We start from the raw sequence: 25,880 nt of genomic DNA, 5'->3' as shown, positions 1-25,880 counted from the left end.
CAGCCACACGCCTGAGGTTTCCTCACACCACACATATTGGGGGTATATTTGAATGCCAAACTTGTTTTCTATAAGCAATAATGAATCAGATACGCAACGTGAATAGGTGAAGCGCCATCATTTGTATTTTAGTCCACATCCTAATAGCTACAAAATTATCGTGCTGTGTTGAATTACTGATGAATTCCTTATACTGACATATAGGAAAAGAACGAGTTTGAAATAATTAATAATGTAGGAAAAGTAGGTCAGCTTGCTTCCCTTAAAACGGAGACGAAGATCAAGTCAAAGGAAAGGAACCGGACGAGTGGGGTGTTGTTTACGTCTACAGCCTCCACCACAACCTCAACCACAACCCTTGCCACAGCCCCCAAACCACAGCCTGTACCACATCCCCAGCCACAACTCACACCACAGCATCCACCACAGCCCAACCCACAACCCAGACCTCGGGCTCCACCATAGCCCAACTTGCACTACAACTCCACCTCCTGCTCCACAACCTCCAACCCAACTCTAACCACAGTTTCCTTCACAACCATAACGTTCACTAATGCCCCCAAGATTGCCTCCACTAGTACAACTCTAACCACATCCTCCACCACACACATTTGGATGCGTCTGTTGTTTTTATCCTGACAAGATCAAAGGTATGTGTGTGTGTGTGACCTACACTCTGTAATCCCCTTTATAGATCTCTGTATGTAGGTGCCAAAGCTACATTCATCTGTGAAACCTTTACAGGAGGAAGAATCTGTGTTTTCCAAGAGGGGTGGTCAAGGGAGTCGGCTCACAGCTGCTTGCGGCTCGGTTTGATTCCCAGGCTGGATGAGACATTTGGGCACTGTTTATTATATCTAGAAGTTAAGCAACTGTTGTGGGTTGCATCTTGAGAACGGGCAGTCATTGGCATAGAGAAAGCTCGATAAGCTTGACAGACATCCTTCCCCTGACAGTGTAAAACCGTGTTCATATAAGCATTTGCTCATCATATCAAGTACTCCTTCTTTTGCATCTGTTCTCTAGAGTATTCATTAACAAACATTTTGACACAAAATTTATGTTGATTTTCTGTGGGAAGCCCATCGGCTCCCTGAAGGTAACTACTGTGCCAACAAAGAAAGAAAAGCAGGGACTTACCAGAGAGGCCGCAGCACCACACACATCAACTCACAGAAGAGACCATCAGCTGCAACAACCTCCCCAAAGCAACAAAAGGCTGCAGAGGACCAGGGACGTTTGCCAAATACCAGACAGCCAAGGACCCTGTTAGACCTCCAAAACCCCTACGCCCGAATATCATACCAAGGCATGTTCATGAACATAGTCAACAGAGCGGCATACTTTCGCACATCATGGGCATGAGGGTAGACTGCAGGCTGGCTAGACTTAATGACACTGCAGACAACCTAAGAGACTTGCACCCTGGAACAAAGAACCATGGAAACCAGATCAACCCACAGTGCATCCACCGACACAGAACCGGTGTAGGGAGCTGACGAGGCTCCCTCACAGAAAAGATATTGCTCTTTTAGTAAAAATATGTAAACAAAGATAAAAGAACAACCAAAGTATTTAGGAATTGTATTACGAAAATTTAAACATTTATTACTGTCTAGAAATACAACTCCATCAGTATAACTTCTCATTACCATTAACTCGTTACCATTAACTTGCTCAGTTAATGTTAATACAGTAATGATGTTAACTCTAATAGTACTCAAATTTCTCACTAGTTTTATTTCTTTGTTTAAGTCTGATAGTTCACCATGTAACTTAAAATTCTCTGCAAATTTTGTGTTAGCTTTAAGACTTGTTCAAAACACTATACATGTTATTAGCTTTGCAAGAATGTACATATAATCACAAAAATCTGTATTACTACAATGCATTGTATCTTATTCTTCTGTATATAAATAAATAAAATAAATATGAATACACTTTTTTGATGCAGTACAATCTGAACTCCGATTGATTTGAAATGATACCTGATGTAAATGGTCATATCACACTCTTTGTACAGTAGTTTCTTCATAATTAAATTATTTATTATTAAAATTAGTATACAATATGTGTCACAAGTTTAAATGAAAAGCTAGAACAGTCATTTTGCATTGACATTTTATTAATTCCTGGTAAAATACACTTTTTGGTCTGTATTTGCCCTCTAACAATAAAATGTTCCGATGATGAATGTATCATCCCATTCAAAAACATTTGTATATTCATCCCTGTTGCACATAATCTGGTATAAATACTCCTTTTTTGCATCTGTTCTCTTAGAGTATTCATTTACAAACATTTTGACACAAAATTTATTGTTATAACCCAACATATTATGGGCCCGGGTATTACAGTCGGGTTTGTTCTCGACACACGATCGAGACATCTGGGTTCAAATCTCAGGTAGAACAGAAATGGTTGGGCATGTTTCCTTTCACCTAATGGCTCTGTTCACCTAGCAGTGAGTAGGTACTCATGAATTAATCAGCTTGTTGTGGGGTTGCATCCTGGTCGGAGTCAGTAATTTGGCCTTCAGAGGGTGGGGGGGGGACATCGACAAAAGCCAGATGTGCATGAATATACTCTGGCTTCCTGTCCCCCGACACAATGAATTAAAAATAAATAAGTAAGAAAGCATGAAATGGTTGTAAACGTTTTTCATGCATTGTTGAGCAGGATCCCCCAAGCTCTAAATACTTGCATTTATGACCTTGTGGAGAGTAGCTTAAAGTATTATAAATACACTTTTGTTTTTGCATCTGTTCTCTGGACAATTTATTTGCAAGCATTTTGACACTAAATTTATAGGTAAACCATAAAAATAACTGAGAAAATGTGAAATGATACAGTAGTAAAAAATTTGCCATCGCTGAGTGGCCCATGAGTAGTGCAAGGAGCTCAGAATGTTTGCACTCAGAACAGGTGGAAATGCCAGACCACCACAATGTTAATGTTGTATTACAACACTTTTGCAGGATGATTGTTATGGTCGCTGTGAGAAAAGTGAAGTCATTGCTACTTCTGCTTTTGGGCCTGGTCAGGCGGTGCTTTTGTTGCTTTCGTAGAAGACGACATTCAGAGACTCATCTTCCCATTGCAATCTCGGTCGAGGACAGTACACATGCTGTCCCACCCACACAGGTAAGTTATTGCATATACTAACTTGTCTTGTGATAAGGAGATTTATATTAGATATTGATGAGATGAAACTACTAATACTGTACGAGTTTAGTCTAATATGGAAGTACAGTATATTTTAATTTGAAATTATTTTTTCTCTCTCTGGTACGCAGAAGCTGTATTTATATACAGTACTGTACAGTGACACTTGAAAGGATTTTTAAAGTGCAATTGTCACAGTGCAACTACAAGACAAAAAATATGGACTAATGCTAAGCAAATCAAAAGTGCACTAAGAACAAGGACTTAATCTAAAAAGCACAAAAACTTATTACAATGAGAAAGGATAAATCCAGAAGCAGTGAAAGAGAAGAGGATGCTCACCTACTGGAATACCATTAGTTATCCCCCACTCTGCACACCTCTTATAATGACATTCCCGTGGTGTACCAAAAATAAATTGTTCCAAAAACAGTATTTTTTATTTTGATACGGTTAATTAGCACCTGGGAAGAACGAAAATACAAATCAAAAGCAGCTCCAGCTTTATAAATACTGCAAATTGACTTGCAGATGGATACTGATCAAGAACAGAGCCAATCCATGATGAAAGCATTGAAAGAAAGACGTATGAGGGAAAAGTTATTGAGTTTTCATTGAAAGTATAGAAAAGTGAGACATAAGTTCTTATATGCAAATATCCCTTTATAGCATTCTATTGGGAACAATTTGATAACAAATTGAATGATGTAGCACAAAAGTTGAGGTCAAAAAGATAAAAAGAGTACTGTATACACATTTGTGGGTGGTGGAGAGTTAGTGCACACCGCTCGAGCTACCTTCAGGTGCATGGCGCATCACCTGCCGGGGCAACGAAAGTGTTAAAAATGCTTTAACAAGTTTCAGGTAGGGAAAAAGAAGAGATAACCAAACCAAAGCCCAGGAGTGGCTCTGCCTGAGTGTCTTTTTATGAAGTGATATTGTTATCTCTCAGTGAGTGATATCTCTAAGTATAACCACAGATGCAGTGGTCGTCTAGAAGGCTGGCAAAAGGGATTTAGTCATAAACTCAAAGAAGTCCAAAGATCATTCTTTTCTTGAAAGAATCCCATTTGGTGAGAGACAAGAAAAGGAATTGTACCCATAAAATCATCCTAATCAGCCCCCCTCCTAGCTGTGTTTGTGGGTGCATAGCAAGTGATTGCCCAGTACGATCATGTGAAAAGAAAGAGACCACACCCCTGGAGAGATCCCGCGACACCACTTGAGAAGTTCAAGAATTTGTAGTCCCTGTCAAAGGGTGGACAAGAAGGCAGAACCCACTGCAACTTCTCAAAAATGTTTGGAGTCTGCCAGCCTCTACAACATGGGTATCACAGGCACTGGATAACATTCTGGCAACAAGCACAGCAGAGCCACTACCATGCTCAGGATTCTGAACAACAACATTCCAAGTTTCCTCCCATGGAGGAAGTAGGAGTAGGATTCAGTCAAAATACCAGGTGCAGTTTGTGAAAAAGACAGACTTGCCCTTTTATCACCCATTGCACTTCTGTATCAGGAAAAAGAATGGCAGGAAAAGGGAAGGAGAGCAAAAGCAAGAGGATCCAAGCATCTCCTGTTAATAGTCCAACATGTGCATTTGCAAGCAAGATGTCAACATTAAAATTAATAAGGATTTACACAAGCTTGTTAAGCTGACTGAAAGGTAGGCAAGTGCTTATCTTTTTCAGTTGAGCCCACTTAGCCTGAATTTGAGAGAAGAGCTCCTGGCAGGAAAGGAATATGACCATATCGGCTAGGCTGGAGAGAAATGTAAAGTCAGCTGCAATAAATTGAGTGACTAAGAAAAATTAAGAGCATATTGAGCTCTTTTGATGGAATTCAGATTCTTCCCCACCTATTTCCACCTGAGAATTGAGTCTGGCAGTACAACCATCACTTTCCCTTCCCACAGATAATAAAGGATTGCCTACCAACTGGGAGGAAGAAGAAACCTGATACCACAGTCAATGGAAGTAGAACTGAACTCAAAGAAAGTTGAGTCCAGTTCCACCACAGAAACGCAAGATCAAGGAAACCTGTCAAGCATCAGAATCCTAGTTGGCAGGGTGATCCAAATGTGAGCTTCTCCCCTTAGCTGCACAGACAGCGGCTCGGCGGCTGTGGGGACGTCATGCTTGTTTGCTTGTTTTCTGATTGGGGAGTTCTGCTTGCTCGTTCAGCTTTTGGTTTGCAGTTTTTAAATAGCTGTAGTTTGTTTTGGGATTCCTACTTTTCTGGGTGCCTGACCTGGTAGATGGCAGACATAGACTGCTTCCACTTATATGGGGTTGTCTACAGACCATTGCTCCTCGTGCCTCTCTGAGGGGACCAGGTTCTGGCTCGTGGTTCTCGGTAGGCTACAACTCCATCGATTGACTGTTGCTACAGTCAAATATATACACATTAGCCTGGTATAGCTCCGGGGAGTCTCCAGGTCTCGCCCAGAAAATGGCGTTTCATTACTTTCAATGCTTTTTTCTTTTACCCCAGTTTAACCATTCTCACAGTATGCCAAGCAAGAAATGCGTAAGGATCCCATCTGCGTTGATTCAGAATGGTGACCTATCCTGACTACTTATTCCTTTCAGTGAAAGGAGCTGGACATTGCATAAAAGAGCAACCATGTGGTACAGCTCAGAAATTTTATTTTAATGAGATGACATACTCCAATTTTACAAATAGGGCTTAATTCCACTGCAGAATGATGATGGTCTTGGTTGTTGGGACTCGTGGGATGTCCCATCATCTGTGGTGAGTGATGGTGGTGGAAGAGCTTCATTATCACCACAGCAGTCTATGATGCAACAGCAAATTAACCAGTACCGACTCAATCAGCAGAGAAAGTTGCAAGAGTCCGAGTCTGAACCTGAACCTGAACCAAACTATTTTGAGGTGAGTTTGTAATTCAATTATAGGTAGGTACTTAAAAAATTTTCAGTTACCTGTTCAGTCAAACCTTAAAAAACCAGACATGGTTGGGATCAGGCTGTTCCATACTGGACAGTGTGTGGTCTTTGGAACATTTGGTTATGTAACTTCCCATTTATATATTTCATCACATTAGAGCACTATAACAGAGTTTATCTTGATAATTATATTATGGCTTTTGCATGATATTTAACATAATTTACCGTTTGTTCACCTCTAAATTCTGCACACTACTGTAATAATGTGCATTCAAACTATATTACAAAATATTTGTTTCCTATTCACAACTTACGAACGCAGATAAATGCCAGACAGCTTAATTGATGGTGGAATGTGAGAATTGAAATTTCCTCACATTCTTTATTTAAGAAACCCAGTCTATAAAAATGATTTGTTTTTGCTGTCTGACATATGCTGGAACTCTATCAGTATTAATTTGCTGTTTTGTGCTGTGCTGTTTTATATATATATATATGCATGTATGTATGAACTCGCCTAGTTGTGCTTGCAGGGGTTGAGCTTTGGCTCTTTGTTCCTGCCTCTCAACTGTCAACATACATGTATGTATGTATGTATGTAATGTTTGTATGTATGCATGTATGTATATGTTTGTTGGCATAGACATTTATTTATTTATAAAGAACACTGTTAATTTTTCAGGATTTAGCCCCAAGCATAGAAAAAAAGCCACAGGTGGTAATTCTTGAGAGGCCCGAGGAGGAGCAGCAAGTGTCAAACAGATTACCCTTCTCATTAGCTGACCCACTTCTTCAGGTATGGACCATTGCCTCTGTTTTCTCATAAAATATAACATTAAAATGATAATGTGGGAATAAACTAACCAGAATATTTTAAGTTATTTAACCCTTAGGCGGCAATTATCGTCTATTGATGATCCTTAGGCCAATGAAATCATCTTATGATTTAAATACTTATTGTCTGGGTTTTACATGTATGATGCAAATATGGATATAATAGGTCTGTGTGGATGTAATGGAGTTTACCTTAACCCATGAAAAAATCCAGCTACCATTTCATGGTTACGAATGCAGTAATCGTTTTGAATGTTACTAGGGGAATGCAGTCATCGTCATTTGAAGATTTAAAGAATTATTTTCTGGGTTTTACATGTTTGATTCAAATATGGATATTCTAGCACTGTGAATACATTCACAGAGAGTGTATTCACACATGCGTATGTGGCACATGTGGACACCACATGCATCCCCGCCGGACATCCTCAGAGTTATTTGTGGACATCAGCTACGTCCCAGGAGGATGAAATTGTTAATAATTGTATAATGAAAAATTCTTTTTTGGAATCTGGTTCTGTCCCAGGTTCGGACATGGCTAAGCCTCGTGTGGGACTCTCGGACTGCTTCCTTCCATGTCTCTCCCTTCGGCAGCATTGCTGCGGTTGCGGTCCCGCCCTCAGCTGTTTTTTGGGGGGTTCCCGGGTCACTCGGTAGTTGCTAGAGCAACTGTATGGGAGTCTGACCTTCGCCATGCTGGTTTAACTGACGAGTCGGGTCTGGCTTCGGCATCTGTTCTGATTCTTTTGGGGATGTCCCTTCTGTCTCTTTCGTGATTGTTAGGTTTGGCCTCCGGGGGGGGGGGGGGGGCCCTTGCGTCGGTTGCTGTATCGCCGGCTTCCTATTCAAGTTTTTTGGAGTTCAGTGCCTTGTCACGTACCTGAACCCTCGCTCGATGTGTTCACGGATGCCTCGTCTCTCGGCTGGGGTTTTGTGGCCAGTGCTCACCAGGCCAGCCAGGGGTGGTGGGCTCCATCCTTCCGTCAGGCTCACAGCACGGTACAGGAGTTCGCAGTGGTTTGGCTGTCGCTTTGAAGGGATTGGGTCACTTGGGGATCATTGATCCATCTCCATTCGGACTGCTCTCCAGTCTGAACTGTGGGGGTTCTCTTTGGGCCTTGGCTCTTTGGGGCTGGTTGCTTCGAGTGACTGGATTATCAGGGTTTGGCTCTCAATGTGGTTCATATCCAGGGAGTGTCCAACATCCTGGCAGCTGGCCTGTCTCAGTTCCTTCCCCTGTCCACAAAATGGACAGTCAACAGCGACTCCTTCAGTTGGCTCTGCCAGACGTACGGGCTCCCGAAGGTGGACCATTCGCGTCGGAGTGCTCTCAGCATCTCCCAATATATGTGAAATCTTCATATTTTGTATAATTCTGCATGAGATGCATGTTATCATCACTGGTATATTGATTAGTGTTTCATGTCTGTCCATTTTCTGGATTTTTTTTGGTGGGGGCTTACTTTTAACATTTTCAGGAATTGCAAAATTGCAAGCAAGTTCTTATAAACCTCAAAAGTTATGCTTTCATAACTGTGAATGTAAATATTATTTTAATAGACTGTTTTTTGATAGAAAAATATTTAGGTGTTTTTATTTTGTTTTGATAAGTCGTCAGAGCTTGAGGAATGGATGGAAGATGACGGTGGGTGGGAGGATGAGGCAGAGGAGGAGGCAGACTTGGATGCTGTATTGCGTGAAAAAAGGCAGCTTGAAAGAGACCGGCGGCGACAGGAACAGCAGAGACGTAAGGCTGAGAAAGAAGCTGCACGTTCCAGTAAACTGTCTGCTTCCAAGATTGCTACTAAGCTGTCATAGGGAACATACATCATGCTTTTTGTTTGTCATTATTTGAAACTGTTTTTGTATATTTCAAGCTCATGTTTATTACTTTTTCTGGGTACCTGTGATTCTCTTAATTATTTTAATATTTGGATAAAAGATATAGCACAGATTAGTACATTAAGCTAGGAGAGAATTTATTTACAGTACAGGTAGTTACAAAATACTGTAGTAATTATGTGCAGTGTATGTTGTGATACAAATTTTATATAGAAAATAATAGGATGTTTCAAATATAGTTTTGTATATGAATAATCCTATTAAATAGTGTTCTTGTTTATTCTGTAGTTTATTTTGAAGTCTGTATTCTTGATCTCATTTTCAAAGGTAAAATGCAAGATAAATGTTCATATCTGTTGTGGGAACGTTTGTGTTTTGTGGGGGTTCCTTCTCCATGCTCTCAAATGTTAACCAACACTTAACGTTTTCACTCTCTCATAACAGTGATTGAGAATGTCCCACAATGCCTGTCAAAATTGCAGATGTAGTAAATAGTGCAGTGAATAGATCTCTAAATTATTTAATACAGTATTTAATATTTTAGCACTTGTATAATAAATTATTCAGTCTTTAGGGTGACCACAAACAAAATACTGTACATATGAATTTATTATTTTTGTTTACTTCGCTGGCTAGTTTACTATGAAGTTTGTAAGCCCGAATTGAACATTATCTGTAATTAAGTTCAAAACATCAAGTATGTTAATGATGTGTGATAATGTGCACACCAGAGCTGAAGCCCATAGGGCAGTTCATTGTTGCCTTCAACCTCATTCTGACAGTTCCTGTGACAGCTCTGGAACCAGTTGTATTGGTGTTTGCCTTTCCATTGGAGACTTTCGGCACAGTGGAGAGGGGGGACCTGACGCGTGGGTAATAGCTTCTCCTCCTTATTGACCTACCCTGGCTTTGTGCCCTGGAGGGGCCACTCCAGACCAATAACCAGAGCACAACTCCATAGTCTCCTGAGACTGATGGATGCCAACTATCTGTAATAATGCTGGGACTGTATACTTTTATTTAATTCTCCTGTGTGTCCTTAGCCATCTACAGTATTTACAAGGTTTTTAACATTTCAACAATTCAAAAAATCTTGTATGTGAATGGCTAATGATACACAATAATAGTTAAATAAAAGTACAGAATTCCACACATTACTGCAAATACTGTAACTGCAGAGAAATTGTGCAGTTCTAGCTTGCAAAATTTAAAGTAAACTGTAACTAGTGGCATGGAAAAAAATATTTGAAGTATTTTAATTGGGAATTATGCTAATAACTGATTGTACACAAAAACTAGAATTTTCAGTTAGCTTTATAAACAAGTAATTAAGAATACTTTATAATTCTCATCAGTTTGTACATGGTAGTTGGAAATGTATGATAATTAAGCATATTTCCAATATGGGTCTTACAAATAAATTCAAGAGAGAGAGATGTAGATACATACTGTAGTTACAGAATATCAAATAGAAGATTGTCTGAGAATTACCATTGTTAAGAATGAACTTATCACCTCTCATTTGTTGTGAGTCACTTTGCTACTATAGTGTGAATATAAAACTTTTTAGTTTACTAATGTTAATTATGTCATGTCTTTCATCATATTTATAAAATTTTCAGTGTAAAGTTTATACAGTATTATAAAGACTGTTAACTCAAATTAGCACAGTTTGTGTTGCATATAGTGCCTGGCAGTGTGTTATTATTTGTCTCTCTTTCTCGAGCAGAATGAGATCATGCTGATCAATATCTGAAATATCTTGAGCTTCTGCAGTGTAGTTCAACCCTACTTCAGGGTGCTGGCTGAGGTTAGGGAGGTTTGAGTATTGTTATAAACAAAATATCAATCATTTAACAAAAGTTATGAAAAGATGTTATCTAAAAAGAGTTTATAAAATCTTCCAAATTTATTTTCAAAATGGAAATATGAAATTTTATTTTTAGGCAGTTTGGTATTACTGTACTATTAATTTGTAAAAAAAAAAATTGTATACTGTATATACATTATTATTAATGTAATTACCTAAGTGTAGTTACAGGATGAGAGCTATGTTCGTGGTGTCCTGTCTTTCCAGCACTCGTAAGATGCTTTAAGACTACAGTACTGACAGTTTTGGCCTATGTGCCTTTGTGTGTGTGTGTCTGCATGTGTGTACATATACATGTGCATGTACATACACATGCCCAAACACATAGAACATGTGCTTGTGTATACATGTAGACATGTACATATAAAATGTACAAGGAAGATGGAGGTCACTTTGAGTGTAAATATCTTGTATAGTAAGTACAGTACATTTATGTACTGTGATTAACAATTGGACTCTGTGATGCACAATATTGCACATTTTGTTTGAAGTGCATTGATTTCAGGATGCACAATATTGCAGTTACCATGTGGTGGCCAACAAAGAGCAGCCACGTTATAAAGATTTGCCTCTGCCATCAGTAGATAGTTCTAAAGGTAAAATAAGTTACTGGAAAAATCTCATTCGCTATGATACAGATATAAAGCTAATAGATTACTGCATTTGTAAAAACCAAGGGTTGTGTGTACAGTACTGTAATAAAATGCCCTTGTCTAGTGGGCTACCAGCAGCTTCTCGAATAAAGCTCTAGTGCCATCGCACTTCACCAGCACACCAGGCATCCGAGACCTATCCGTGGTTTAATGGATGCCAGTACCAGAATCTGACTCAGTCTTCAAGGCAAGGGAGACATGATTAGAGATCAACAACAAAACTTGGGGAAAACTTGCCAGAAAGTATAGACACAACAAACTAAGCAAGTGCTAAAAGGAAATTAGGCACCTTAAACAAGGCAAATAATTGTTCCTGTAGGAAAAATTCCTGAACTATTATGCACCCAACTGTCACCAGATATCAATCTAGGTCACCTGGGGTCTGAACCAGCCTGCCACCTCACTACTCTTCATGGTGCCATCTGTTCAACATAAGTAACAACTGCTTGGAACATTAGTTCAGCCATTGTTTTGCTTGGCTTTGTCTATGCCCTCCCACATTATTCATGCTGACTGTGGCCAGATTACTTTTCTCTGGGGAGCTAACTTGCGTTTCCATATGTGCCTCACTAAAGATACAGTACCTGCTGTGAGGGTGTTGCAGGCTCTACGAGCAGACTCCTCTTGAGTCACTTTGCTAATGGGTAGTGCTTATGGGTATTTGCTTCTTCCTTGTGAGGCCTGTTCATGGGTGGAGACAGTCTGTAGACTGTATGTTATTCATGAAAAAAACCATTTTGTGCATGTACAAAATTGCATGCTTGGTTTTAGCCGAGGGCACACTTGGGGTCATATTTGCTTCACCGAGATGTTTCTCTGGCATGCCTCCCAATGTTTGTGACAGTTTGGATTTCTGGTATCTCTTGTTTCTGTGGCATGTCTTTGTCTTGTGTGTGTGACTAGCTTGGTCATTATAGCTTCATCATCTGATTCAGTACCTGATTTTGCAGATTGCCGTTTTCCATTATTAGCTTTGATATTTTTGACCTCGTTGGCCTTTCTGTTGAATCTTTTTGTGGGGCCTGCTGGGTTCTGGGATCCTTTTACCCATAGGTATTTATCATTAGTACCACTTTTAATATTACTTGTATTGTGTTTAAGTTTTTCACAGATGGGCACAAAATTATGAGATATAGTTGATACTCCTGGAAACCCATTGAACATAAAACAAAATTCTGTGATTCACTTTCACTTTTCAATTGGTATGGTTTTTTGTTTACTCAGGTGTGGGTTGGGTTGGTTTTATTTAAAAAAAATCCAGCATTGAATATAATGAAATGCCTCTTCCTGGTGGGTTTCCTTGGTATCTTTCAGAGCTACCTACCAGGAGTCCGCCAAGCTCAAGTACAGTACCACACTTGACTCTATCAAATAACAAACACCTACCAAAGGCCAGTACCAAAATTTGGCCCCACTCAGTAAAAGCAAAGGGAGTCTAGGGGGGTAGAACACTATCTCAGTAACCAATGGGAAAAAATAGCAAAAATAAATGTACCAAAAATAGGTACAATAGTGCAATGGGAAACCCATTAATGAGAGTTAAGACAAAAATATTTGGTTTATTTTAATTTAGAGTGTGGAGATTTCTGACTGCATGAATCTGTCCACTCAACCTTTGTAGGACGAGAATACTTCTGTAGTGCTAATGCATGGAAATATTTTATAAGAATTTCCTTTACGTTTTCATACATGATTAACTGATAGAAAAGCTTCATGCTTTCAATGGTCTTCCACTCAAATAGTCAGGACTTGGTCTATCTATTCATACTTGGCCTTCCTCACACCAATGTGATTTAAAATCATCTTGTGCATTATTTTAGTAATGGTTGTAAAGCAAGTAGATAGTTGAGAGTTACCATCATCTAAACTTTCTGGAATATTCACTACCCATCACTGGCCAATCGACAAATTCGTGCTCATCTGGAGTTTATTTTAGATACTGTTATAGGTCTTTAAATTACAGGGATGCACAAAATTAAGTGACAGTAAAATATGAAGAGAAACAGATAACCTGTACATAAACAGACAAAAAAGGGAAAACCCATTGTGACACTTGAGAGTTTTTATATAATTATTTGTGTGTTTAAAAGTGAATTTGTGTAATTAAATGGTATGCTGTTGGTTCTTTAATTATAAATAAGGAATTTTGTGGCTACTGATACATTGAATAACTGGTGTCTAATGTGTGCACAAGTACACGTGTGTATATCCATGCACACACATGCACATCACAAGTACATACATTATACACATTTACTGAAATTCACAATGGCATACATGTAGCAAATTGAAGTGTAATGTGTAGAATGGAACTCTAAACTACAGATCACCTGGACCACCATACTACCAACCTCCCTATGAAGAGATGCTGAGTGTTGGAAGCAGGTGATCTATTGCTCTGGGGTGTGGGACACACATCTATCTAGTACCCTTCTGGATTGTTGGTACTATAACGGCTAAGGATTCTAAACTGCCTCTGCTAACTATTCAAACTACTAAACACATCTTAAACTGACTACACCACATTTTCAAATACAATTAATAATAATTTAAATTGTGCAGTAGTTTTAAACATTACTAAGGGTATTTGTTTTTTGCTCCACATTAAACTGAATGCATCTTCCAATCTTAATTTTAGTCCTTGCTGTTTTGCTGGTGAAGGTCTTTTCAATAACAGTTTTAATTGTAATATAACTTAGGTGACTTAAGAATAAGGTTAATAGATAATACTGTATGTATCTTTGTTTTAAGTGATCTTAGTGTCGTTATTCCAAAATTATTATGGCTCGAATATAGTTTATGATCTTGGCATCATTAATATGCTTGATGTTTTGATAAATAAGAAGAAGTTGTAAGATATTTAACCTCCCTTAACTGCACAGCTATTTAAAAGTACTACACTGAGGTGTGCATTAATAACAAATAATTTACAATTAAAATGGGAAATTTGCAAATACCTGTGTACAATTGGAGCATTGTGAGGTTAATAGAAACATTAGAGACTGATTTGGAGCCACAACTAGCAGTGTCAGATGGAAGAACAGTCTGCTCTCACTGACTAGGAGTACAGAAGAGCCATGCTGCAGTGATATGCATCACTTCTTCAATGGGAGTAAGCTAACTTACTCCCATTTTATTAACCCTTGGATTGTACAAGGGAATACATCAGGCATTATCTGTATGCGCACAGAAAAATAGTATTCAAAAGAAGATTTTGTGTTCCTATGTTGTTAAAACCCATGTCCTAAGCACAACAGCAACATCCCAAGATGGCAGATGTTTATTAGAGGCTTCCTTACCTTGTGGTGGTTCTGGGGATCAACATTCCTGTGGTCCGGTCTCCGACCATGTACTGTACCAGTGGGAGTTTCAAAAGTTGTAAAGTACATAAAACATCTTGGGATGATATGGCATGGGTTGAAGATCTTAAGATGGTATTCACATTTCAAGGGCTATTAGCCAAGTAATGGCTACCAGTAATCATTCTTTGTGTTACATTTTTTTAAACTGTTACTGTAAATGACAAACAAATTGTAATATATGAAAATAGTTGTGGATATAAATTTTCATTGGTTTCATTTTATATTTGCACTCGAAGCTTAAAAGTGTTTTTAATATACACGGCCTGGAAGTCTAGAGATAATTCAGACTTTAAAACAATTGATTTTTGGATATACAGTACTGTATTGTAATTAGTGTAGTGCCTGTATAATGATTAGTGGGTATATGCACTAATAGGTTTTTATATATCACTGAAGATTTTGAATCAGAAAGAAATATAAAACAGTCAGCTATATGTTTCTACTGAATTCTGTAACTTCAGCAATTCGTACAGTGCACAAAGCAATTTCTCTTTAAGTTCAGAGCTGTTAAAAATGTGTAAAAATACTAACAATCTTTGTCATGTAAGAAATAACTTGGGTAGTCCCATTAGTTTGATACATGAAGCTTGTAGTTCACACCTGGTAGTGGTGACTACGAGCAACAGGTTCAGAACGTATGTAGCTTGTTATACTATTTTCTTGTCACAGGATTTTTGTGTTTTTTAAATGTATTGTATATCAGTAGAGTATTAAGTGTATTTTAATTTATTGATAACTGTTGTAGTATGCAGAGTACCGGTTAGACCATGTAAATATTGTTCAAGATATTTCATGGCACATCAGAAGTGAGAGTATCTTGTAAATGTCATGATTTGTTGAGGATGGATCTATCAATGTCGTGTTAGAAGTCTAAATAGCTTATATGATGATTTGCATATACTGTAGATCTTGTCTGATATTTTATCCTGTTAATTTAATTCAAAGTTTTAAAGAGGCTCCGTTTCTTTCAGCAAATCGGTCCGGTCCGGTACATGGCTGGTTCAGGCTACTCCATCGCTCTTTGCATGTGGTCTTTTTGAAGCGGGGTTTATCATTATCTGTATGGTGATCAGGTGGCTTTATTGATGGTGTTCCCACCTGTGAGCTTCGTCTCGGCGACAGTATGAAGTTTCCTGCCATTCTTTTCGCTATTTTCTGTCTCTTCGTAGGTTGTTTTCTATTTCTGATCGGGTTGTCTTGTCCTTTCTTTCTTGGCTTTTTCAAGATCGTCATTTGATGCCGAATACTGTTGCCTCGTATCGTGCAATGCTGGTGGAGCTGCTCCAGCTTGCTTTTGAGGTGTATGTCTCTTCTGCCCCATTCCGTAAGCTTTCTCGTGCTTTGTTTCACATCTGGCCTGCTCATGCGCCACCTGAGCCGTCCTGGTCGTAAGACTGGGTGCTCTCTTTTCTCTCTTCTCCTCAGTTTGTGGTGATGCCTTTGGTTCAAGATTGTTTTTCCAAGGCTCTCTTTCTGTTGGCATTGGCCTCTGGGGGTTGGGTTGGCAAGCTCCATGCTTTCCTCTGGTGCAGGAGTTTCTGCACTTTCGGTCCTGGTGGTTGGATTGTTCGGTTGCAGCTGTCTCCTTCTTTTCTGGCGAAGAACGAGACGGCGGCTTTTCAGAGGAGCCCTTGGGTCATTGATGTTTAGTTGGTTAGGCCAGGAGTGTATCATGTGTTGTGTCCTGATGCAGCTCTTTGCCGTTATCTGCACGCCTGGGCCTCCATGGCCGGCGATGCGTTTTGGGTTGATCCGGTTTCTGTCATTCCCTGTTCCAGGGCTCAGGTCTCCCAGGTTGTCCACAGGGTTATTAGTTTAGCCAGCCTGCAAACTATCCTTGTGCCTATGACGTTCATAAGTTTGCTGCTTTGGCTGCCGTCTTCGGCAACATGTCTTGGGCTGACATTCAGGAGCAGGGATTTTAGAGGTCGAACAGGGTCCTGGCTGCCCATTATTTGGTAAACATTCCTGGTCCTGGGTGTTCGTGTGTGGCTTTGGGTCGCAGGTTGTAGCCAATTGTCTCACCTTCGAGTTGAGGAGCTGTGGCGGCTGCCTTCAGGGTAAGTCCCTCTTTTACTTATCTTGGGTAATGTAGTTCCAGGAAGTCAAAGGGGCTCCCCACAGAAAACCAGCATTGAATGTAATGAAACACTATTTTCTTGGTGAGCCTTGGGGGCTCCCTGGCACCCTTCCTCCCTCCATCCCTCTGGTCGGCGGTTTCATTTTGTTTTTCATGCTTAGCTTCCAAACTGGGGTTGAGTAGCCAGCACGGTGGGTCCTGGGCTCATCCTTCTCCCTCCCAGGAAGGAGAGGGCTGTGCGGATGAACGGCAGTGGTGGTGTGACGTTTGCTTGTTTGCTCGTTTCCTTGAGAGTTGGGGGAGTGCAAACTGCAAAACCGAACCCTGTTCGGTTTTCGGTTAAAATTTTCTTACCAAGTGAGGTTTGTTTTGTTATGCCTACCTTTCTGGGTGCCTAATCCTGGTCAATGGCAGACAAGGAATACCCCTAACCACAGGGGGGGTTTCCAGAGGCCATTGCTCCCTTGCCTCTCTAAGGGGACGAGGTTCCGGCTTGTGGTTCCTGGTAGGCCTCCATTGACTAATGCCCTAGACTAATATATTGCATATTAGCCTGATAGCTCCAGGGAGCCTCCAGGGCTCACCCAGAAAATAGTGTTTCATTACATTCAAAGCTGATTTTTTGCTATTTATCTCAGATTGAAAGTTAAATAACCTCGTTGACAGCACTTGAACAAATTGATGAACTTACTGTAGTGTTTTTCATGTTTGTGTATGATCTTTGGTGGTACTGTACTATCCTTTACATTGTTATTTGTTATTCCTCTAGGATCTCTTAGATTGTGTTATCATTTTGGTTGTTTACATGCTGTAAGAAATCAGAAGTAGTTTATGTATGCTGTATATACACCACTATGAACTTATTGATTAGACTCATGTTTAGCAACCTCATGTTTAGTAACAAGAAGTTTTGATTTAGTATGTTTTGTATACATATACATACGTACATTATTCATTAAATTACCATTTCTCAATTTCAAGAGGTGGAAAGGCATCAGCCTAGTGATCAGAATTATTGGATGTGTAATACTGTATAGTATGAATTAAAATTGTCACTTGTCCATTTATTGTATCATTCACAGTCCACTACTGTAAGAGCTCGGTAATCCGAGTTCCTGAATCTTTGGATAATCCACACAAATTTTAGTTCAAAGTTTTGACTGCCCAACATGAATAAAAATTTGTGTTACTGAGATTTGTGGTGAATAAAAACCCAAATAAATTTAAATTGTTCAGTATTTGGACTTTCCAAGTAAACATTTGGCTAACTTGAATGGTGTGGGGTCCTATATATTTCAGATTATTGATCATAGACAGTATATAGTATCATGGATAAACAAGCACTATTGTACTGCACAACCCAACAGTCATCCATTGCAGGAACCTATTCTTTCATGTACCCAGGTGAACAGAACTCCTCTTGAATTGTCATATACAGTACCTGTACATTACTTATAAATATAGGGTGCCTCAATAAAACGTACACACATTTCAATATCATTAGTGATGGTAATACAATGCTTCTTTTCCATCATTTGTTTGCTAGGCTTGATGGCTGCTAATTTATTTCATGCATCTGTGAAAGATTTAAGACAGTGCCATAATTATGATATGCAACAAAATATATAACACCTGGATTATGTACATTTATTTCCTTCTTACAAACTACTTTCACCAAGTCTTGTTCCTGACAATATCCCATTGTTCTTCACTCTGCCAGTGTCCACACACACACACACTTGCTGTACTGGCTTACACACCCTTCATCAGTCAACCATCATCCATTTATTCAATGTACTGTACTCAAACTATATCTCTTCTCAGTCTGGTAGTTTATTGACTTTTGTACATAACATATCTCTATAATATTTTCATTTCCTTATTGTATTCTAACACCACAAATGCTTCTCAGATTGTCTATGTCATTTCACAAACATGTACTGTATATAAATTGGCTTCACCTCTCCTTTACGCAAACTTTGGCTGTATTTGTCCAACCACTTGGACTGGAGAGTAGAGCAATGGTCTCGCTTCTTGCAGGTTAGCATTCAATCCCCGACTGTCTAAATGGTTGGACACCATTCCTTTCCTCCATACTTTCTTTAACCATTATCCTCATATCTAATTCCAAATGCTATATAGTCATAATGGCTTAATGCTTTCTCCTGATAATTACCTTACCTTGCCTTTGTTTGGTGCATAATTCCTATCTCGTTTTTCCTAACCAAGAATTTCATTGCACTAATCATTTTCCTTCCCTGACTGACCCTAGTCTCAACTTTAATTGCACAAATTCATAGGAAAATAATCACACTTGCTAGATATTTAAATTTGTTAACCACTTACAGCCCTTTTTCATTCACATTCATTTAATTACTATTTCACAATTTCCTTCACTCTCTACCACCATAATTTTACTTTTATTCACATTTACTTTATTTGCATCTTTCTCTGATAATCTTACCTTGACCACCCTCATGACCTCATCCACATTTACATTAAAGTACCGTGGTGATATTGCACAGCTCTGGTACATTCCTGGTAAACACATACATTGATGTTAAACCAGTCACTCATTACACTATTAACTCCTTCATATGCTCTTCTTCCTGCAATATATTTCTTATCTGTTACTAATTCCACACTCCATGAAAAGAGAAATAGAGTAGAGATGGTGATGACACTATTATATTATGCTTGAATGATATAATCCAAGATCTGATTATTCTACGAACAGTTAATCAGCAAACCAACATTCTGATAGTTAATGCATTATTTATATAAGCTTATATTGCAAAAATTGCAACTAATACACCTTAATAAAATATTTTGTTGTTGAATGGTCTCCAAAGTTTCAGTAAATGTAATTTTGTGAAATAATATTTGCATACTGTGATGTTACATGGTGTAATTGGTATACAGAAATTCATAGAGTAGTACCATTGTTATGATTGCTGATATTTACCTGTAATAGACTGGTTATAGTAGACCTGTACTTAAACAATTATGTGCTTTGTCAGTAGACCATTTTTAAATATGCAGAAAATTTGTTTTTGTTTCACTTGGGCAGTATCTAATATCCTCATTAGAATACTGTATTGTAATATTAAAGTGGTATTGAAATTACATTGTATGTTTTCAATACATAAACGTTTCATAGTATTTTTGTTTTGCATCTGTGTGTGTGATATGATGTTTTGCTAAACAAAGTGCTGACCATTGCAGTCTATCTTCGTGCTGTACTACCATGCTTGCACACTATGTATTGTACAGTCTAGTAGTGTTCTAGCATGCTTGCACACCATGTATTGTACAGTCTACTTTAGTAGTGTACTACCATGCCTGTACACCATATATTGTACAGTTAAACATACTTCACTCACACTTCTTGTCTTTTATTACAGTATTTTCATTCATAATTAGAAAAATTAATCAGAAGTACAAGTTCATATACAATGCCGATAGGTATCAATCTTTGTACTCATGCTTTAAAAGAAAAGTGTAAAGTTTATAAATTTCAAGTGTTTCAGATGGTATTTTGTTTCACATTGGCCAGCTCTCGAAATTATGTTACTAATATTGATGAGATAGGCAGAGTACAGCACCCAGAAAGATTTACCTGCATTCATTGGTAATTTAAAATTAAGTAATGGAATTTTCTGGTAGCTATGGAAAAAATATACAGTACAGTACTGTAGTAGTTCAAAACTAAATTCATTATCCATATATCTCTGACACATTGTTCCATCTATTACCTTACTTTTTAGGGGGTTAAGTGACTACTGTATTTTATATCAGATAATGTCTTTATTGTATTTCTTGTTTAGCATCTCATAATTCTTCATCTACATTCTGTTTCACAAGTTTTGTCTAACATTTCACTTCTTTATTCTTCTCTAATGATCTCAATAACATTCCATCTTAATGATTTACTGTTCTCCCTTTGTTATTCTCTGTGTACAGTGCTTCATTCTAATTGTTCACCTTTTTATAATTATTAATTAATATTTATTATTGTTATTATTCATACTTTGCATAATTATATCACAATTTTCTATTATTATTTTCCATACATTCTTCCTCTATATATTTACTGTAGACATTTCTCTTATCATTGTTTGATATATATTTCTTAAGTTTTATCTTGTCTTCAGTTTTGTTCCTTCTTTACATATGACCAATAAAACTATCTAGCAGTCATTTAATAAGTTTCCACATCGACTCAAGTGTGAGAACAAGTCAGTCAGAGTTCCATTCTGGGACCTATTATGGATCATGCTAATATGAGTACTGAGCACTATACAGTACAGTACTATACTGTACTTTATATTCTTACATTTTGTTATTACAGTATTGTAATGTATAATCTGGCTTTTTTATTCAGTATTAAACTTTCCAAAGTATCTTGTCCACCTACAAGATATCGTTATATTCAGTATCTACTTTTAGAGTAGGTGTTATTTTAATTATCAAAACATTTAAAACATCAACTTATCAAACACCAATTAGACTTGAGCCCACTATTGTCAATTGTGTATTGTCAATTGTCAAAAATGTCAGTTGGAATCCATTTAATCATAAGGAATTTGACTTTTCATCCTCGGCAAAGTTCTCTCAAGTTATTAATGGCATGATGCATGGTGCTTATCTTCACTTCAGTGTGGAATACTGTATGGTATTGCTTATGCTGTGCTGCACAGTATTGTATATTGTTTAATTAATGTGGGGCTTTGCCCCATAATGGTATGGTATACCATTTTTGGGGATAACACGCCATTATAATACTGTATGCTTATGCTTAGTACAATAATATCACATCTGTGCATTTCGTATTTCACATGTACAGTAATCCTATTTTATTTTTGAAACATGCTGTTTCATTCAGGATATACAAATTATTCTCTACATTTTTATGAAAATCATATTCTAAAAATGTTAAATTTCATATTTCTAGAAAGTAAATGGCATGATGATAAGGAATGGAGGATTGAAATAGAAAAATCTTCATTTATGGAATCTGATAGTTCATTTATGGGCTGGGACTCTGTACAATGGTTGAACTATGTAAGAATTAAAATCATTAATATGCATTTTATTCTGTCCATGTATGGAGTGAAATAAATTCCTGCTAGATATTTTTCTTATCTCTTTCCAATAGTACAGTATACTTTTTTCTCATGCGAGCATGTATAAAAATATAAAATATATATATCAGGGAATCACTAGTGCTTTTTTTTGGCACGGTTTTATGAAAATGGCAGCAAATATGGTCTTGGTTTTATTTCATAATACATATAATACATAATACAGTATATATATATATAAGAGAAGGTAGGTGGATAATTATAATTATCCCCTAATTATCTAAGACCTAATGATTAGTTGTGTTGTGTTGGTTAGGGAGAACTACTGGATTCACCTCAGCCAGTCTGCAGATTTACAGACATGGCGCTGGATGCAAACATCCAGACAACACTTCTCGTCGGCTTGGCATCCTCTGTCCTCTATGCAGAATCGTACAGAACTGTGACGAAAAGTATCAGGACACGACTCTCTCAGTGGTGGACAGACCGGTCGTCCTAATGAGGGGGCTTCTGTAGGAATAATAATAATTTTACTTCCTAGCAAATAGAGAAATAATGAATGTCTATCTTGTGGTATACACCTTAACTGACAATATTCCATACAGTTAAGAGCCTCAAATATTTGATTAACCACATGACAGTTGCAGGATCAATAGTTCAATGACTTCATGCAAGTGGTACAGTAGTTTGTGTTGTGTATCAAAATATGCCAAGATATGTTTATTCATTTTAGAAATATTTTATCAATTGAGAAAGGGGCATTGGGGCAGTCGTGCTTGAGTATCTTGAACAACATCTCTACAGAAAGTATATACAGTAATTATGTCATATTTATGAACGTGTTGAGACATATGCAGAGGGAGACTTGCAATTGTGGAGATCACCATCATCATTACCCTTCAATCATACTTACATGAGATAGGGATGTATTTGCTTGGACATGATGCATGGGTAATACAAGACAATATTGTTAAATATATTTATATAAAAAAAGATTCCCGGTATTCGCCAAACCTCGTTATTTATGATACACACGATAACCAGGAGTACCACACACTTCCAAATTATCCTCAACAAATGCTCCTCATAAGTCGTCATTTGCAAAAATGTTTCCTTTTCCTCTTAGTACACTGCTTCCACTTAGATTTTTTCTAGTCCACTTCACCTTAATTGTTTGCACTTAAACTACAATTCTACACAAACTAATTTTTGGCTTCTGTTCTTGACTTTCCTTGCATCTGAACTTAAAGATTATTTCGCCTTTCTATCATCATTCATTTGTTTAACATGACCAAACCATTTAGACACCTTTTAAACTTACAATTTGCAGACTCTTATAATATTGGTTGTATTTATTCTATCGATTCTAAAACCACATACACACACACACACACATACTTCAGGAACAGGTTGTGGAAGCAAATACTATTCATAATTTTAAAACCAGGTATGATAGGGAAATGGGACAGGAGTCATTGCTGTAAACAACCGATGCTCGAAAGGTGGGATCCAAGAGTCAATGCTCGATCCTGCAGACACAACTAGGTGAGTACAACTAGGTGAGTACATACACACCTCAGACTGTCTATCTCAACTGATGTAACACTGTGTTCGTGCTCCTATACATAGGGCTGTTGATAATTCTATCTTACTCTTCTTAACCAAGGCTTCACAGCACCAGCCACTTTCTTAACTCATTCTATTTTCAACTTTGCTTCTACAAATTCCTCTTTCGTTCATCCCACAACTCAGATAATGTAATATAATTATCAAAAGGCATCACATACCCCAGTGAAATTCATTAACAACTTTCAGCACTTCTCCATAAACACAATTTCACACAGTTTAGGGCAGAATGATTTTCCTTCTCTTTCCACCATCAATACCTAACACACATTTATCAAACTATCTCACACTCCTGAACAAACCTTCAACTATCTTTGTGACCACTGCACATTTACTATGCATTTTGCATATTGGGAAAGCTACAGGTTGAGGTGTAGAAATGTTGAATGCAGCAGAGAAAGATGAATGGAGTTAACATGTAATATTTCTTAAATATAGTGAGCAGTGATGGTAAAATTGTAGGGACTATCTGAAAAATATAACAGTAGAAAGGGGCAATCAGCGATGCAACTGTTGAATTTGGATAATAAATAGTGAGGAATGAAAATATCATGAAAGATGTGGAATGCAAAGTCGATAAATATAAAGATAAGTGATAAATTCTACTCACGGTTGCAGCAGTAGAAGGATCCAGGAGTAAAGCCAGGGCAGTAGTGTTTACACCCCGTATTGTACTTGGAATAGCCTTGGCCGGGTATAAAGGTTTTCTGGGTCGGAACTGGAGATTCCAGAAGTCCCAAGGGCTTTGGTGGACCTAAAAGACTTGGAGAGTTCAGTGGATTCTGATAATCTACGGGGCCCAGAAGACCCGAAGAACCAAGAAGCTCTGGCGGGCCGACGTGACCCGGTGGCCCTAAGGGTTCCTGAGGGCTTAAAGGTCCCGGGAAGAGGTCGTTAGGCACATCCTGGAGGCCTCCTGCAGATCCATATCTACCAAACCCGTTACCTCCCGAGCTCAATGTGCGATCTGTTCCATTCTCTTCTATATCGTCGGGTAAAGCCGACTTGCTCGGCAACCCGTCCTCCAATCTGTCCTCAGGCTCAGGCACAGTTGAGTTCTGAGCATCGGCCGAAGCTTCCGAAGTGAGCAAAGTTCTTTCTGTTTGCGAGGTGTTCAGAATGGTGTTTATCTTTGCAGTAGAGTTATCGACAGTTTCCGGGGAGATGGCGGGGGATCCAAGACTGACTCCTAACACATAGGAGACACATAGGAGAAGCCTCACGTTGGCCATTGTCTGCAACAAGTAAAATGCAAAATGAATTTGAAATGAGAGTAGCACAAACTCTCATTAGGTTAATGAGAGTTTGGAGCGAATATATAATTGGCATAATGTATTCCCTACAGGCTTTATGTAGTGGAAAAAACTAAATCTTAAAAAAAGTCGGTTACTCCTGAAAATAACTGGTATATTCGTGAAAAGCAGCGCAGAATTCTTCCTCTTATATACCTTCCAACTCAGTCAATACAGCGTCAGCTTCCATCAAGGCATTAATTCTATTTTAATTTTTATATTACAGTATTCTCAAGTTGATACTAAGTACCAACCCTTTCTCCTGTGTCGATCAGAAAACATGGCATACTGATACATTAAGATTTTGAGTATAATGAAATAAGACTGCATTTTATAAAGAAAAATTAATAGTATGTGAGTGGGACCACATACCACTACCGCCTACAGGATGGGTATGAGATCCACCACCGCCCACGGGATGGGTATGGGTTCCACCACTGGTCACGGGGTGGGTATGGGATCCACCACCGCCCATGGGATGGGTATGGGGTTCACCACCGCCCACGGGATGGGTATGAGGTCCACCACCGCCTACAGGATGGGTATGTGGTGCATAATAAATAAGCTAATCTGAAATACGAACCCTAAAATCCACAAGGGCCGTGGCGAGGATTTCTGTGTATAAAATCCACATTTACTATAGTTTGTCCGTAGCACTGTAGCTTGTACACAAGGGCACCTGACAGCTGGGTGGACAGCGTTTCGGATTCGTAGTCCTGAGGATCCGGGTTCAATCCCCGGTGGAGGCAGAGACAAATGGGCAAAATGTTTCTTTCACCCTGATACCCATGCTACCTAGCAGTAAATACCTGGAGTTAGACAGCTGCTACGGGCTGCTTTCTAGGGGTGGAGGCCTGGTCGAGGACCGGGTCGAGGGGACACTAAGTCCCGAAATCATCTCAAGATATCCTGGGGACACCTAGATAAGACCTCTCAACGTTAACTATTTACTGGATTCAAGAGTAACCTGGAGAATAACATAAAATAAATATGTTGGTCAAACAATAAGAAACTGAGTGTTTAGTGCATTGTACATGTAAATTTACCTTGATAGATTTTGTTGAAGACAGTTGTAGAGCAGGAGTTGTATTGACTACAATAGGTATGCTGTTGAGCGCAGCTACAACCTGTGCTTAGTGTAAGCTTCCCCGTCTAACTGACAC

General features: G+C 38.5%; 2 protein-coding genes across 3 annotated transcripts; one reads left to right on the top strand and one right to left on the bottom strand.

Annotated features, from left to right (window-relative positions):
- LOC123745288 (receptor-binding cancer antigen expressed on SiSo cells) lies at window positions 1-21,850 on the top strand. Of its 2 annotated transcripts, none has more exons than XM_069300772.1 (5): window positions 1-42; window positions 2,979-3,144; window positions 5,869-6,060; window positions 6,757-6,870; window positions 8,520-21,850. In XM_069300772.1, the coding sequence occupies exons 2-5, from the start codon at window positions 2,980-2,982 to the stop codon at window positions 8,724-8,726; spliced, it is 678 nt and encodes a 225-aa protein (XP_069156873.1). In that variant the 5' UTR covers window positions 1-42; window position 2,979; the 3' UTR covers window positions 8,727-21,850. The 2 variants fall into 2 exon arrangements, with proteins under 2 accessions (XP_069156873.1, XP_045581627.1); XM_045725671.2 differs by lacking the exon at window positions 1-42 and adding an exon at window positions 254-650.
- Window positions 21,851-21,980: 130 nt separating this feature from the next.
- Window positions 21,981-25,880, bottom strand: LOC123745214 (uncharacterized). The gene is made up of 3 exons (XM_045725523.2): window positions 25,764-25,880; window positions 24,036-24,660; window positions 21,981-22,309 (listed from the first exon to the last, which is right to left on the bottom strand). The coding sequence occupies exons 2-3, from the start codon at window positions 24,655-24,657 to the stop codon at window positions 22,131-22,133; spliced, it is 801 nt and encodes a 266-aa protein (XP_045581479.2). The 5' UTR covers window positions 24,658-24,660; window positions 25,764-25,880; the 3' UTR covers window positions 21,981-22,130.

This window comes from Procambarus clarkii, chromosome 44 (assembly GCF_040958095.1).
Source record: "Procambarus clarkii isolate CNS0578487 chromosome 44, FALCON_Pclarkii_2.0, whole genome shotgun sequence".
Lineage (NCBI taxonomy): Eukaryota > Metazoa > Arthropoda > Malacostraca > Decapoda > Cambaridae > Procambarus > Procambarus clarkii.
This window is presented reverse-complemented; position numbering and strand designations above follow the sequence as displayed.